The sequence below is a fragment of the Otolemur garnettii genome, unplaced genomic scaffold (assembly GCF_000181295.1).
Source record: "Otolemur garnettii isolate 467f Iridium unplaced genomic scaffold, OtoGar3 scaffold00043, whole genome shotgun sequence".
NCBI classification, from domain to species: Eukaryota; Metazoa; Chordata; class Mammalia; order Primates; family Galagidae; genus Otolemur; species Otolemur garnettii.
The window spans coordinates 5,981,103-5,997,054 of record NW_003852438.1 but is presented as its reverse complement, the minus strand read 5'-3'; the positions used below and the strand labels follow the sequence as shown (position 1 = coordinate 5,997,054).

The 15,952-nt window shown below is 38.8% G+C and overlaps 1 protein-coding gene across 1 annotated transcript in view; it reads right to left on the bottom strand.

Annotated features, from left to right (window-relative positions):
* SCN8A (sodium voltage-gated channel alpha subunit 8) overlaps positions 1-15,952 on the bottom strand; it is a 138,493-nt gene that overhangs the window by 50,720 nt on the left and 71,821 nt on the right. Inside the window, exon 12 of the mRNA XM_023513642.1 lies at positions 3,243-3,375. Within this exon, the coding sequence (XP_023369410.1) occupies positions 3,243-3,375 (133 nt within the window). The remainder of the gene's footprint in view (positions 1-3,242; positions 3,376-15,952) is intronic.

Sequence of the window (15,952 nt, the reverse complement as noted above, 5' to 3'; positions counted from 1 at the left end):
GGACTTGCAACTCTGCACATTGTTACTTAGCCCCATATGCCTGAAATGGCTAAGTATTTGATCTGTGGGAATAGGTTAACACCTGGGGGTGAGATGTCCAAAGGTCTGTCGGGTTGTCCTTACTTTACTTCTGGACATTTTCAGAGAGGCTGCTGTAGGTCTCAACCTCAGGGGTACTGGGAACTGTTTTTAGAGAGGACCCCAAAAGCCCACCTGGGGTGGGCTTTGGTAGGCCAGGAGATTTCTGAAGGCAGGAGCTTCTTTCAGTTCAATTCGACAACCTGTACGCCCCTTCCATGTACTGGGTACAGGAACACGCTGCTGAAGATGACCCTCCCCCCTTACTAAGCTTATAGCTGCACAGGCAAGGCAGAACCAGACAGTGATTGCCCTGACACTCCACACTCTTGGCTGTATAACAGAATAAATAGGCCAGTGGGATGCCAGCTACTGGGAAAGCTGAGGCTGTAGTAAGTTATGATCAGGCCACTGCACTCTAGCCTAGGTGACAGAATGAGATCCTGTCTCTAAAAAATATAATAATAAAAGAATAAATAAACTGTCGCAGCAACAGCTTTGGCCAGTTACCTGCAGGGGAGTTTTAGAAACTGTTTTACCAAGTACCATCACTGCCTCCTCATTCTTACTTCGCCAACTATTTCCCCTCTGCCACAGCTTTGCTGCTTTGAGAAGTGAGGCTACACTACTCTCTGCCTGCACCCTATACCCAGCCCTTCACTAGAGCTTATGGCTCCACTAGTGGCGAACTCTGCTGAATTTGTTGGATGCTGCTGAGCATGTCTGCAACAAGACAGGGTGAGACAGTGCAGGCAGGGTATTCTTATTGTGAACAGGATTCTGGAATTCAGTGTGGTTTCTAAATCATTAAGTAGGCATGAGTCTGCCTCTTTGGTTTTAAATAATAATTATTTTAATCTTTAAGTTAAAACAATGTCCAAGTTTCCTAACTGAAACTCTGGGGAACAGGAACAATTATTCAGTCAATTATTGTTGTAGGAGGCATTAAATATAGAGAAGCCAATGGTTAAACGGGCATGGATCTTTTGTTCCTTCTTTTATTATTCAGGTCCAACCATTTATCACTCTTTGCCTATAGCCGTTCTGTCCTACCAGCTGTAACAAAGTGGCCAAATACAAGGCAAGGGGATAGGAGGAACATGAGAGCAAGAAATGGCAAGACAGGTACAGAATTTGTGAGCATCAGGGCTGAGAAGAGAGGTCAAAGATTGGGAATGGCTTCTTCTCAGCAACGCAACCATAGCTGTCTCTCTACTACCCCCTGAGCTACCCTCACAGCTATTTTTTACAAAATGTGTGTGACAGTCAGTAGGGGGTAGAGAATGAATATAGCAGGACACAAGAAGGAAGAAGAGAAAGAAAAGGGATGAAAGGAGCCCTGCACCACAACACTCCTTCCAGCACTTCAAGCACAGCACAAGTTTTTCAGTTCGACAAACTTTGTGCATCTACTTTTGCCAGAAACTGTGCAAGGCCACTGCAACAATCAATAAATAATTGCTGCACTGCATTGATGATGCTCCTGTTCTGATGCCTCTACTAATAATAAAATGTGCTTTTGTTGCTTGCAATAGATACTCAGAGAAATTCTATCTTGGTCTCCAAGTGAATAATAAAATTAGCCAAAGTTTATAAGCTCATGTTCCTTTGCTTAGAATTACTGTCACATCTATAGTTATTTGCCTGCAATCTCAAAGTACAAGCTGCAAAGCTTAAAAGACGTTCTATCGGCTCGGCGCCTATAGCTCAACCGGCTAAGGCGCCAGCCACGTACACCTAAGGTGGCAGGTTCGAATCCCCAGCCCGGACCCGCCAAACAACAATGACGGCTGCAACCAAAAAATAGCCAGGCGCTGTGGCGGGCGCCTGTGGTCCCAGCTACTTGGGAGGCGGAGGCAGGAGACTCGCTTGAGCCCAGGAGTTGGAGGTTGCTGTGAGCTGTAATGCCATGGCACTCTACCCAGGGGGACAGCTTGAGGCTCTGTCTCAAAAAAAAAAAAAAAAAAAAAAAAAGATGTTCTATCAATGACCTCAAAGACAATTAAAGAAAATAGAAAGCTGTTCAGGCAGCTGAAAGCAATCAATATTCTTTTTACTTGATACACACACAAGATTAGTTTAGTCATGGTGTAACTCCCTGCAGTAGGTGGGGAAGTAAACACCCTCAGGGAGTTCTTTTCTAAGGATTCTCCCTCCACTGCAACCTCCTCCTCCCTCCCCCCACACACACCAGAAATGGCCATAAATGACTCAAAAAATAACTTGTCCCAAGGACACCAGAATAATTTTGAGTTTTCATATCTCAGGTTAAGCCTGAGTATCTGAACTCTGAAGAACAGCAATCCGAGGCTTTAAAAGTAGCCTAGATCTAGATGGGACAACTCAGCTAAATCAACATGAATCAAATGAAGACCATACACTCAGAATCAGTCAGAATCTTGTGAGAGAAAACCTGTTACTGAATTTACCTACAGAAAGAGCCTCAGATGCAGACCACAACTGGGGACTAATGGAAAACATTCCTCAGCATGCCAGAGGAACCACCAAATACAGAGAATCCCAGGCCCTGATGGCAACATTACTGCAGACAGGCTAGATTCAACACTGGCTGCTCTTTCCCTGTGGCACGGAGCGCCTGAAGGAAGAAGGGCTTCAGCTTATCCACTCACACATCAAATATATTTATGGATATGTGGGGGTGTTCAAAGAGAGACAGAATTAGGTGCAATCAAAATGCACAGTACATTCTTCCTTAGGGGAAAACTGAAAGGGCTGTAAGTAGTTAAAAAGGAAAAGAGGAAGATATGTTTTGGGGTCGAGGCCATGAGGAGGATTCCACATTTTATGTCTCTGCAGCAATTCAGCCTACGTTCGTTCCTTTGTGTCTTACAACACCTCACTGGCTGTCCAAGATGACAATTCCAGAGGCTCACTGGGCTCCTCTAGCTCATGTGTGTGACTTCTTCACATGGCTTACTGGTCTGTGTACAATGATGGCAGCAGATATCAAGTCCTTATATGATTCTCTGCATGTGAACTTGGGAAGAGAATTTGTGATCCTGGTTTCTAAAACTAGTAGGCTCTATTCCTAAAGCTCAGAGACAGTTTTCACAAAACTCAGACCAGGGCACAGGGATTATATTTAGCATGCATATTCAGTATTTGTATTCCAGCAGTTTGCAGTGACATCATGGGGCACATACCTTCCACCAGTGTATTTGTAACAACACTCATTATACTGTTGATTCTGTCCTTCCGCCCATAAGAGGCCAGTTGGTCCATGGAAACTAAAAGAGATCCAGGGCCTTTCTTCTTAATTTCCACCTCAGTTGTAGCCTAAAAAAAAAAAATAACAAATAGGGTGAGTAAAGTCTTATAAATACAAAGCTGGTCCTTACTGGGAAGATAGACCAGAATGTGGTCTTCATTACATTTTCACACTTTAATTCTATAGTCCTTTTCACTTCAAGATATACAGTGAAACAGATTGGCCATGAATTGACCTTAGTTCTACAAGTGATAAGACCGAGTCATTTAATCTGGTTGAGACTCAAACACCACACCTGGTTAATTCCAAACATAGAGCAGAAAGACCAGATTCCTTTAGTGATATAGGCACCAGCAGCAGACCCTGAGTTTTCTTGTCCCAATCTCACACCCACAGCTTTTGACTAGAATTGGTCCAAAGGATAAAGTAAGTCAAATTCACCTTTATTTGAAATTTTATAAGGCCGAGGCCATGATCACACTGAGTGTTTCTTCCCTATATAGAAGCATTGTCACTCTAATCAACTGCCCCTTCCAAAAGCCAAACCTGGACTTAACCGAACATCAGTAAACTGAAGGTCTAACCCACGTCTCCTCCAAGACACTATAAGGAAGTACAGTAAGATTTTGCTATGTTAAACATACTATATCATAGAATGTTTATCTTGCCCTTTTTCTATTTTATTAATCTGCAGTGATCAAATTCCTAATGGAATAAAAATGTCAGAAAACATCATCAGATGTTTTTTAAAAAGTAATATTTACTAAAAATATTGTTACATGCCCCACCCTGGACAATACTGATATGGTAGATTATAGCAAAAGCTTTCTTAATGTCCCTTACTTATGATCTTTGTGACTATTCTACATTAGATTGGGATTAATGGAGTCATTTAAAACCTTGCTCTCTAGTAACCATATTGTCCACTGTGCCATGTCACCCATGTAAATGTGACTGCTCCTTCCACAGTGAGGTAAGAGGGCAGAGACAGTCACCACCCTGAGAGGACGTTTGTACAGTGCTCAAGAAGTACATGGCTGATCCACACCAGGATGATCCTAACTCTGTGGAGAGGAAATAAGTACCTCTGGATAACCACTTCAAAAAGCCCTCCTGTCCTTCTATATGTTTAGATTTGAAGGACTGAACAGAAGAAAGTTCCTGGTAGATTATAAGATTTGTCTTATCAAAGCGTTTCATCAGATCGTTCTACTAATTCAGACATTTGGTTCACCTGCAGGTCTTGATTGTTTTGTTTGTTTGGCAGGGATACAGAAGAAGTGAAAGGAAAAATAACTGATTTTCTTGGGAATTTCTGGCTGCATTACTATACAAATATCTATGTATATAAGGATGACCTATTAACCATTATTTCAGATCATAAGATATATTTCTTTCTTTCTTTCTTTTTTTTTTTTTTTTGAGACAGAGCCTCAAGCTGTCCCCTGGGTAGAGTGCCATGACATCACAGCTCACGGCAACCTCCAACTCCTGGGCTAAAGCGAGTCTCCTGCCTCAGCCTCCCAAGTAGCTGGGACCACAAGTGCTCGCCACAAAGCCTGGCTATCTTTTGGTTGTAGCCATCATTGTTGTTTGGTGGGCTGGATTTGAACTCACCACCTTAGGCGTATAAGGCTGGCGCCTTAGCCACTTGAGCCACAGGCGCCAAGCTGTAAGATATATTTCTTTGAGGAGCTGTTTTTGCTACAATTCTCAGCCAAATATTCATGACATTTTATAAATCACATTAAACTATTACATTTGAAAAATGATAGTCATCTAAAAACACAGAGGGGGCCCCATACAATAGACATTTATTTCTGCCACCGTACTGGTCCTAGATTTTTAGAACAGACTGTCACTTGATAATCCCTATTTGAAAGCTAAAATAATTTTTAGCTTGGGTTTAGTAAATCCACATAAATTAAAAAAAATTCACCTCCAAACGTAATATTATGACAGAACAATTATTATTTGTATCTTTCTATATAAAATGAAAGTAAACTATGGCAGAGATATGTAGGGACAACTTCTATAATAGCAAAATTTATTGTATAACTTTTTAATTATAGAACATAGCTTAATTTTCAAAGAAAAGAATAAAAGACATCAAGAAATAAAAATTTCAGGCAGGGCATGGTGGCTGACGCCTGTAATCCTAGCACTCTGGGAGGCCAAGGAAGGTGGACTGCTTGAGTGCAGGAGTTTAAGACCAGCTTGAGCAAATGTGAGACCCTATTGCTACTAAAAATAAAAAAAAACCTAGCTGGGCATTGTAGCAGGTGCCTGTAGTCCCAGCTACTCGGGAGGCTGAAGCAAGAGTATTACTTAAGTCCAAGAGTTTGAGGTTGCTGTGAGCTATGATGCCACAATAGTCTACTCAGGGCCACAGAGTGAGAGACTCAGTCTCAAAAAAAAAAAAAAAATTCAAAAAGTGGGGCGGGGGCTCAGTGCCTGTGGCTCAAATGGCTAAGGCACCAGCCACATAAACCTAAGGTGGTGGGTTTGAATCCAGCCCAGGCCTGCCAAAACAACAATGACGGCTGCAACCAAAAAATAGCTGGGTGTTGTGGCGGGCACCTGTGGTCCCAGCTTGGGAGGCTAAGGCAAGAGACTCGCTTGAGCCCAGGAGTTGAAGGTTGCCTGAAGGGGGATAGCTGGAGGCTCTGTCTCAAAAAAAAAAAAAGAAAAAAAAAAGTGGGGCAGGGATGGGAAGGAGTGAGACCAGGGGCTTAGTAAGCTCCCACCTAACTGGTACAATGTAGGAGTATATGGCACACCTCTTGGGTGATGGACTCAAATACAAATTGGACTTTTCCTAACAAATGCAATGTAACCTAAATTTTATGCACCCTTATATTAATCTGAAATTTAAGAAAACAATCATCATTATCATAAAAGGGGATATCAAATTCTATAGCCATTAGTAGGATAATAAGGATATACTATGAACAGCTTTATGCCATTTCATTTTAGATAAAATGGACAAACTTATCAAAACTAACCCAAGAAAAACCTGAAAATCTGGCTAGCCTCAGTGGTTTATGCCTGTAATCCTAGCAGACTGGGAGGCCAAGGCAGGAGGATCCTTTGAGCTTAGGAGTTTGGGACCAGCCTGAGCAAGAGCAAGATCCTATCTTTGCTAAAAATAAAAAATTAGCCCTGTGTTGTGGTGGGCTCCTGAGTCCCAGCTACTTGAGAGGCTGTGGCAGGAGCCTCAGGTTTGTGGGCACCTGAACCAGGAGTTTGAGGTTGTTGTGAGCAAGAAAGTGAGACTTTGTCTCAAAAAAAAAACAAAAAAAAACAAAAAACCAAACCAAACAATACCCCCCAAAACCTCTCAGAAAATCTTAATAGCCCATATTAGTTAAAGAAATTGTAATGAAAAACCTCTGACCACAAAGAAAAGCTCTAGATAGTTTTGCAAGTGAATTAAATCAAATTTTAAGGAATAATACTACTCTTACACAATTTCTTTCAGAAAACAGAAGATAAGGGAATATGTCTCAACTTGCTTTATAAAAACTAATACAACCCTGATACCAAACTTGACAAAAACATTACAAGAGACTAGTATCCCTAATGAAAAGATGCAAAATTCTTTTTTTTTTGTTTTCAGTTTCTTTTTTGGCCAGGGCTGGGTTTGAACCCACCACCTCTGGCATATGGAGCCAGTGCCCTACTCCTTTGAGCCACAGGTGCTGCCCCAAAATTCTTAACAAAATATAAGTAAATAGAATCTAGCAATATATGCAGAGGATGATACATCATGACCAACCACAGAGGTTAACCCAGGAAAGCAAAGTAAGTTTAACATTAGCAAAAAAGTCAATATTATTCATCACATTCATTGGATAAAAAAGAAAAAGGATATGATCATCTCATAGATCCAGAAAAACATTTAACAAAATTCAATACCTGTGCATAATAAAAATCTCTCAGCAAACCACAAACAGAATGTAGCAGTTTCTTTCTGATAAAAGACATCTATGAAAACCTATAGCAAATATCATAGTTCTTGATGAAATATTAAATTGTTTTCCTTTAATAATGGAAATAAGAATCACTTCTCTTCAATTTTTTTTATCTTAAAGTCCTAGATAGTACAATAAAACAAAATAAATAACTAAAGGCATAAGGATTGATGTTGCCGTTATTCACAAAAAGTACTGTCTATGTAGAAAGCCCTATGGAATTTCCCCCCAGAACCCTCCAAATCTAATAGAACCAATATGTTAATTTATCAAGGTCATGAGATGCAAGGTCAATATAAAATAATCAACTGTGTTTCTATATTCTGGCATCAAATACTTGAAAAATAAATTTTAAATTATCTTTTCATTATATTAATACCAATAAATAAATTAAGGATATGCAAGACTTCCCCACTCCACTGCAAACTATACGACTTTGTTGAAAGCAACTTGAGAAGTCCTAAATAAACAAAGAAGATACCACAGTCATAGACTGTATTACAATTACAAATACAGAGACTGTAAGACTTATTACAATTAAGATGCTCAGTCTCCCTAAATTGATCTGTACCATCACAGTGCAACTCCTATCAAAATTCCAGGCTTTTTGGAAGAAACTAAAAAGGTGATTCTAAAATTCATATTCAAATGCAAAGCTCTAGAATAATCTTTTTTTTGTTTAGTCTTACTCTGTTGACCCTTGTGGAATGCAGTGAAGTCACTGTAGCTCACAGTAACCTCAAAATTCTCAGTGCAAGTGATCCTCCTCGCCTCAGCCTCCTGAGTAGTTGGGACTACAGGTGTGCACCATAACACCTGGGTAATTTTTCTATTTTTGGTAAAGGCAGAGAGAGTCTTGCTCTTGCTTAGGCTGGTCTCAAACTCCTTGCTTCAAGGAATCCTCCGACCTTGGCATCCCAGAGTGCTAGGACTGCAGTCATGAGCTACTGTGCCCAGCCCAGAATAATCTTAAAAATATCTAGAATAGCAAAATGATCTCTTGAAACATTATGTAATAATCTTTAAAAATATTATTTTTTGTTCAGAGGGTTTATGCTATCTCATTCCCAGAATGCAGACAAACAGACAAACAGATCAAGGGGAAAGAACAGAGTTCAGACATAGACTCAAACATATACATCAATTGACTTCAGCCAAGGCTCTGAGTCAATTCAGTACAGAAAGAGAAGTCTTTTTAACTAAAAGACTGGATCTTTATCCTGGTTGACCCCCATCTCATTTCACATGCAAAAATTAATATCAGATAAATCAGAGACCTGAACACAATAATTAGATGATTAATGAAGACATAAAATATCTTCATGCCCTTGGGGGTAAGCAGAGTTCTTGAACTAGGATGTCAAAAACAATATCATAAAAGAAAAAAAGTGTTACATTGACTTCATCAAAATTAAAAATTAATTAAAATTAAAAAATTTTAATATATCTGATAAAAGACATATTAAAAACTCTAAGAAATTAATAATAAAAAGATAAACACCTCAGTTAAAAGTGAGCAAAAGACTTGAATAAGTTCACTAAGGAAGATATCTAAAAAGCCAACAAGCACAGGAAAGATGCTCATCATTAGGAAAATGGTAAATTTTGGGGTATAATAAGATAACATTTCATATCCACTAAAATGCTAAAATCAAAGATTAATAACACTAGACACTAGCTAGGATGTGGAGCAACAGAACCCTATACACTATTGGTAGGATTAAAAAAAAATAACAAACAAAAACAAACCCCCAACTCTGTAACTATTCTGGAGTACTGTTTGGTAATTTCTTATAAACATACATTTACCACATGACCCAGGAGTTTCACTCTGATTTATTTATTCAATTTAAATGAAAACATTTTGTCTGCATAAGTAGTAGTGTAATAATGCTTATAGTAAGTACATGTGCACTAGCTGCAAATTGGAAGCAACCTGAATATAATAGGAGAGAATGGATGAACAAATTGGGGTATATTTACACAAAGAAATACTACTAAACACTAACAAGGAATGAGCTACTGATATACCAAATGACATGAATGTATCTCAAAAGACAAAAAATCTTGTTGAATGAAAGAAGCCAAATGAAAAATACATTATGTGTTTAAGTTCACACATATGCAAGAAAACTACCTGTAGAAATACAAGTCAAGAGTGGTTGCCTGGAGAGGAGGGGACTTTCTGGGAGGGTCTATGGTAATGAAGTGTTTACAGGACAATCCTCAACTGGTCGGAGAGTTCCTTCTCTACCTATTTACCCACAACTTTGTTTAACTCTTGGGAAAGGTTTTCCCAATGTACTACTACAATTTGATGATGCAGGGGAATTCTCTGAGAAGGAATACAGAATTCAGATGTATAAATACTTGTATGTACAAAATGTTACCTGTATAGTGGAAATAAACAAAGATGAAACAGATGAGAAAAGCAAAGGCTATTTATTCAGAGCTTGCTATGTCAAGGGGGTCAGCTACCTTCACTGAAACTTATAGCAGGCAGAGGAGTGGGAAGGCTTTATGGGGGCATGGATGGGGAAGGGAAGGCTTCATTCAGGTGTGCCCTACTGGAGGCTGCTGGCGGGCAGGGAGGCTGCTGGAGGCTAAGTAGAAGTGGGATACCTCAGGTGCATATTTGACTTTTTCTGGTTGGACCTAAGTTGAAAATGGAAACAAAATTAGGGAATTATTTAGTTATTAATAAAGCCTTAGGCATTTGGGGACTATTGTTATAGAAGTTATTATTTCACTTCTTAGATTATCACTAAAGATAGAAATCTGCCTTCCTACAAGTTATAATAGGCTGGCTTCCTGGGTTGCTTATTATAGATAAGGTGGTGGGTCAAAGTTCTATTTTTATTCAACTAGTCACTGTCCCTTTGTAGATGTAGTCTCTTAGTATTCAACAAATCACACTGATTTATGGAAAGCCAGACAGCAAATATACATTTACTACTGTAACTACCTAAGATGACATAACCTAAAACTGCCTTGGGAGGACATCACTTAAAAGTGCTAAGAATGAGTAGGAGCTAAGACAGGGTAATTGCACACTAAAAAAATTAAAATTAGAGTATACTACAACAGGTAGGCAATCTCTCTTCCCTAGGTGATGTTTCAAAAGCTGGAATTAAAAGGACAGGAAATAAAATAACAGATAAAATGCACATAGTTAAAAATAACAGACAAAATGCACATAGTTTATTTTTATTTTTTATTGTTAATTAAATCATAACTTTGTACATTGATATATTTATGGGGTTCAGGGTACTGCTTCAATATACAATGTGAAATGCTTACATTGAACTAAGTAACATCCATCATAATTATACTCACTTCTTAATAGTTTTGAAATGTACCATTGCATCATGCACATTAGGTGAGGTCCCCCCAAATACCCTCCCTCCTCCTATATTCCCCCCTCCTCTCCCCTCTCTCCTCTTCCCTTCTATTTTCTAGACTATAGTTATGTTTTGCCACTCATATGAATGTGTAGGTGATTATATATTGATTTGATAGTATTGATTACATTTAATACTTTTTTTCTATTCTTGAGAGACATTACTATGAAGAATATGTTCCAGCTCCATCCAGGTAAACATAAAAGATGTGAAGTCTCCACCCTTTTTATAGTATTCCATGGTGTACATATACCATAATTTGTTAAACCATTCATGGGTTGATGGGCACTTGGACCGTTTCCGTATCTTGGCTATTATGAATTGGGCTGCAATAAACATTCTGGTGCAAATGTCTTTGTTGTATAATAATTTTTGATCATCTGGGTATATACCTAGTAGAGGAACTGCAGGATTGAACAGTAGGTCTACTTTTAGTTCCTTGAGTGTTCTCCAAACTTCATTCCAAAAAGGTCATATTAGCTTGCATTCCCACCAGCAGTGTATAAGTGTTCCCTTCTCTCTGCATTCACATCATCATCTGTAGTTTTGGGATTTTGTGATGTGGGCTAATCTTACTTGAGTTAGATAATATCTTAAAGTGGTTTTGATTTGTATTTCTCTGATGATTAAGGATGATGAACATTTTTTCATGTGTTTATAGGCCATGTGCCTGTCTTCATCAGAGAAGTTTCTGTTCAAGTCTCTTGCCCACATAAAAATGGGGTTATTTGTTCTTTTCTTATGATTAGTTTGACTTCTTTTTTTTTTGAGACCGAGCCTCAAGCTGTCCCCCTGAGTAGAGTTCCGTGGCATCACAGCTCACGGCAACCTCCAACTCCTGGCCTCAAGTGAGTCTCCTGCCTCTGCAATTAGTTTGACTTCTCTGTAGATTCTAGTTATCAGACCTTTGTCAGAAGCATAATCTACAAAAATCTTCTCCCATTCTGAAGGTTGTCTGTATGCTTTATTTACTATGCTCTTGGCTTTTTAGTTTGATCAGATTCCAGTAATGTATTTTTGGTGTTGCTTCAATTGCCCAGGGGGTCCTCCTCATAAAATATTTTCCCAGGCCAACTTCTTCAAGTGTTTTCCCTGTACTCTCTTCTAGTAGTTTTATCATTTCATGTCTTAAGGTTTTTTTTTCTTTTTTTTTTTTTTGAGATAGAGCCTCAAGCTGATCCCCCTGGGTAGAGTGTCATGGCATCACAGCTCACAGCAACCTCCAACTCTTGGGCTCAAGCGAGTCTCCTGCCTCCGCCTCCCAAGTAGCTGGGACCACAGGTGCCCGCCACAACGCCCGGCTATTTTTTGGTTGCAGCCATTATTGTTGTTTGGCGGGCCTAGGCTGGATTCGAACCCGCCACCTTAGGTGTATGTGGCTGGCGCTTTAGCCACTTGAGCCACAGGTGCCGAGCCCATGTCTTAAGTTTAAATCTTTTATCCAGTGATAATAAATTTTTGTTAATGGTGAAAGGTGGGGTCCAGTTTCAGTCTTCTACAGGTTGCCAGCCAGTTCATCCAGCACCATTTGTTAAATAGGGAATCTTTCCCCCATTGAATATTTTTGATAGGCTTGTCAAAGATCAAATGATGATAAGCAGCTGGGTTCATCTCTTGGTTCTCTATTCTGTTCCATAAATCTACCTCCCTGTTTTTGTGCCAGTACCATGCTGTTTTGATCACTATATGTAGTATAGCCTGAAGTCTGGTAACGTGATACCTCTTGATTTCTTCTTAATTCTGAGTAATGTATTTGCTATTTGAGGTTTTTTCTGATTTCATATAAAATGAAGTACTATTTTTTCAAGTTCTTTAACGTACGACAATGATGCTTTAATAGGGATTGCATTAAATCTATAGATTGCTTTGGGCCGTATAGGCATTTTAACAATGTTGATTCTTCTCAGCCATGAGCATGGTATGTTTTCCCATTAGTTAACATCTTCAGCTATTTCTTTTCTCAGAGTTTCATAGTTCTTTTTATAGAGATCTTTCACGTCCTTTGTTAGGTAAATTCCCAGATATTTCATCTTCTTTGGCACTACTGTAAAAGGAATAGAGTCCTTGCCTCTACTTTCAGCTTGACTATTGTTGGCATATATGAAAGCTACTGATTTCTAAGTATTGATTTTTTATCCTGAGACGCTGCTGTATTCCTTGATCACTTCTAAGAGTTTTGAAGTTGAGGCCTTGGAATTTTCCAGGTGATGATTATATCAGCAGTGAAGAGAGTTTGATCTCCTCTGACCCTGTTTGGATACCCTTGATTGCCTTCTCTTGCCTGACTGCAATGGCTAAGACTTCCATTACTATGTAGAATAGCAGAGGAAACAGTGGGCATCCTTGTCTCATTCCTGATCTGAGTGGAAATGTTTTCAACTTTACACCATTTAATATGATATTAGCTGTGGGGTTGCTGTTGATGGCCTCTTATCAGTTTAAGAAATGTCCCTTCTGGCTCGGCGCCTGTGGCTCAAGTGGCTAGGGCTCCAGCCACACACCTAAAGTGGCAGATTCAAATCCAGCCCAGGTCCGCCAAACAACAATGATGGCTGCAACCAAAAAAATGGCCGGGTGTTGTGACGGGTGCCTGTGGTCCCAGCTACTTGGGAGGTGGAGGCAGGAGACTCGCTTGAGCCCAGGAGTTGGAGGTTGCTGTGAGCTGTGATGCCATGCACTCTATCCAGGGGACAGCTTGAGGCTTTGTCTCAAAAAAAAAAAAAAAAAAAAAGAAATGTCCCTTCTATGCCTATGTTCTTAAGTATTCTGATCATGAAAAGATGCTGGATATTATCAAAGGCTTTTTCTGCATCAATTGAGAGAATCATATGGCCTTTATTTTTTATTTTATTGATGTGATGTATTATATTTATAGATTTGAGTATGTTGAACCAACCCTGTGACCCTGCAATAAAATCAACTTGATTATAGTATACAATTTTTTGGATGTGTTGTTGAATTTTGTTTGCTAAAGATCTTATCAAATATTTTTGCATCGATATTTATTAATGATATTGGTCTATAATTTTCTTTCTTTGTTGGATCCTTTCCTAGTTTGGGGATCAGGGTGATATTTGCTTCATAGAATGTGTTAGGAAGTATTCCTTCTTTTCCTATGCTTTGGAAAAGGTTGTATAATATAGGTACTAGTTCCTCTTGAAAGGTTTGATAGAATTTGGATGTGAAGCCATCTGGTCCCGGACTTTTCTTTTTTGGGAGATTTCGTATTGTTGATGCTATTTCAGTGACTGATATAGGTCTGTTCAAGATTTCTAATTCTTTCTGGTTCAGTCTAGAAGGTGGCATGCTCCATTTCCTTCAGATTTTCATATTTCAGGGAATAAGATTTTCATCATAATCACTGAGAATTTCTTGAATTTCTGAGGTTATTTTTCCTTTGTTATTTCTCCTTTATCGTTTCTGACAGACAATATTAGAGATTTTACTTTTCTGTTTCTGGTTAGGTTGGCCAAAGGTTTATCAATTTTGTTAATCTTTTCAAAAACCAACTTTTTGACTTGTTGATCTTCTGAATGATCTTTTTGTTTTCAATTTCATTTAAGTCTTCCCTAATTTTGGTTATTTCTTCTGCTGGGTTTGGGGTTGGAATGTTCTTCCTTTTCCAGTTGCTTGAGATGATCCATTAAGTTGTTGGTTTCCTCTCTTTCTGTTTTCTTGATGAAGGCTTTCCAATGCTATCATTTTTCCTCTTAGGACTGCCTTTGTAGTATCCCACAGGTTTTGGTAATTTGTGTTATCATTTTGTTCCAAAAATTTGATTACCTTCTTAATCTCATCTTTAACCCAGCTATTATTCAGCCTAAGATTATTTAGTTTCCATAACTTTGTTTGAGTATGAAGATTCCTGTTGCTGTTGAGTTCAACTTTTATTCCATGGTGGTCCAAGAAGATACAAGGAATAATTTCTTTTCTTTTAAATTTGATGAGGTTAGACTTGAGACCTAGGATATGATCTATTTTGGAGGATGATCTGTGGGCTGATGAGAAGAATGTATTTTCAGTTTTATTAGGATGAAATGTTCTGTAGAGGTCTATTAAGTCCATTTGTTCTAGGGTCAGGTTTAAGTCTAATATTTCTTTGTTTCTTCTTGGAGGATCTATCCAAAACTGTTGGTGTTACAATCTCCAACTATTACAGTGCAGGAAGATATCAAGTTGTTCATATCCATTAGGGTTCGCTTTATAAATTGAGGAGCATTTTGGTAGGGTGCATAAATGTTATTTATATGTTGGATGTTTCCCTTGACAAATATGTAGTGACCATCATTATCTTTATCTTTGTTGGTTTAAAGCCAATTGTACCTGCAACTAAAATTGCAACCCCTGCTTTTTTCTGGTTTCCATTTGCCTGTATTATAGAAGTCCATCCTTTCACCCTGAGTCTATTTTTATCCTTTAAGGTAAGGTGAGATTCTTGTATACAACAGATATCCGGTCTGGGTTTATGTATCCAGTCAGCCAGCCTATGCCTCTTTAGAGGACAGTTTAAACCATTCACTTTAATTGAGAGAATTGATAAGCCTGGTTGTGTTTGGGGTGTCATGATTTTTGGATGTCCAGCGGACATTTTTAATCCTTTCCCCACTGTGGAAGTTGGGTTTTGTTCAAAAATCTCTGGGTGAGTTTACTTTGGAGGTAAAGCATTACACTGGTCATTGTGGAGGATGGGTCTGATAATATCCTGGAGAGCTGGTTTAGTTATGGCAAATTTCTTCAACATTTGTATGTCATTAAAGTATTTGATGTCTCCATCGCAAATGAAACTCAGTTTAGCTGGATATAGGATCTAGGGCTGGAAGTTGTTTTGTTTCAGGAGATTGAAGGTCGATGACCTTCCTCTTTTGGCTTGAAACATTTTGGCTGAGAGGTCTGCAGTCATTCTGATATTTCTCCCTTTGTAGGTGATGCTTTTTTAACATCTGGCTGCTTGCAGAATTTTCTCCTTCATCTTTAAACTTTGGCAAAGTTAATCACAATGTGTCTAGGAGATGCTTTATTTGGATTGAATCTTGCTGGGGTTTGGAAACTGTCTACTATCTGGAGTTCTGTATCTCTTGCAACACTTGGGAAATTCTCCAAGATCTCTTGGAGTAGAGCATCTGTATCATTAGGACCATCCTCTTCTCCTTCAGGAATTCCTGTAAGACGGATGTTTGATCTTTTCAATTGATCTCACAACTCTCTCAGGGAATGATCAGTTTTTGCTCTCCATTTGTCTGCCTCTTTGAGCGTTTGGGAACATTCAAAAG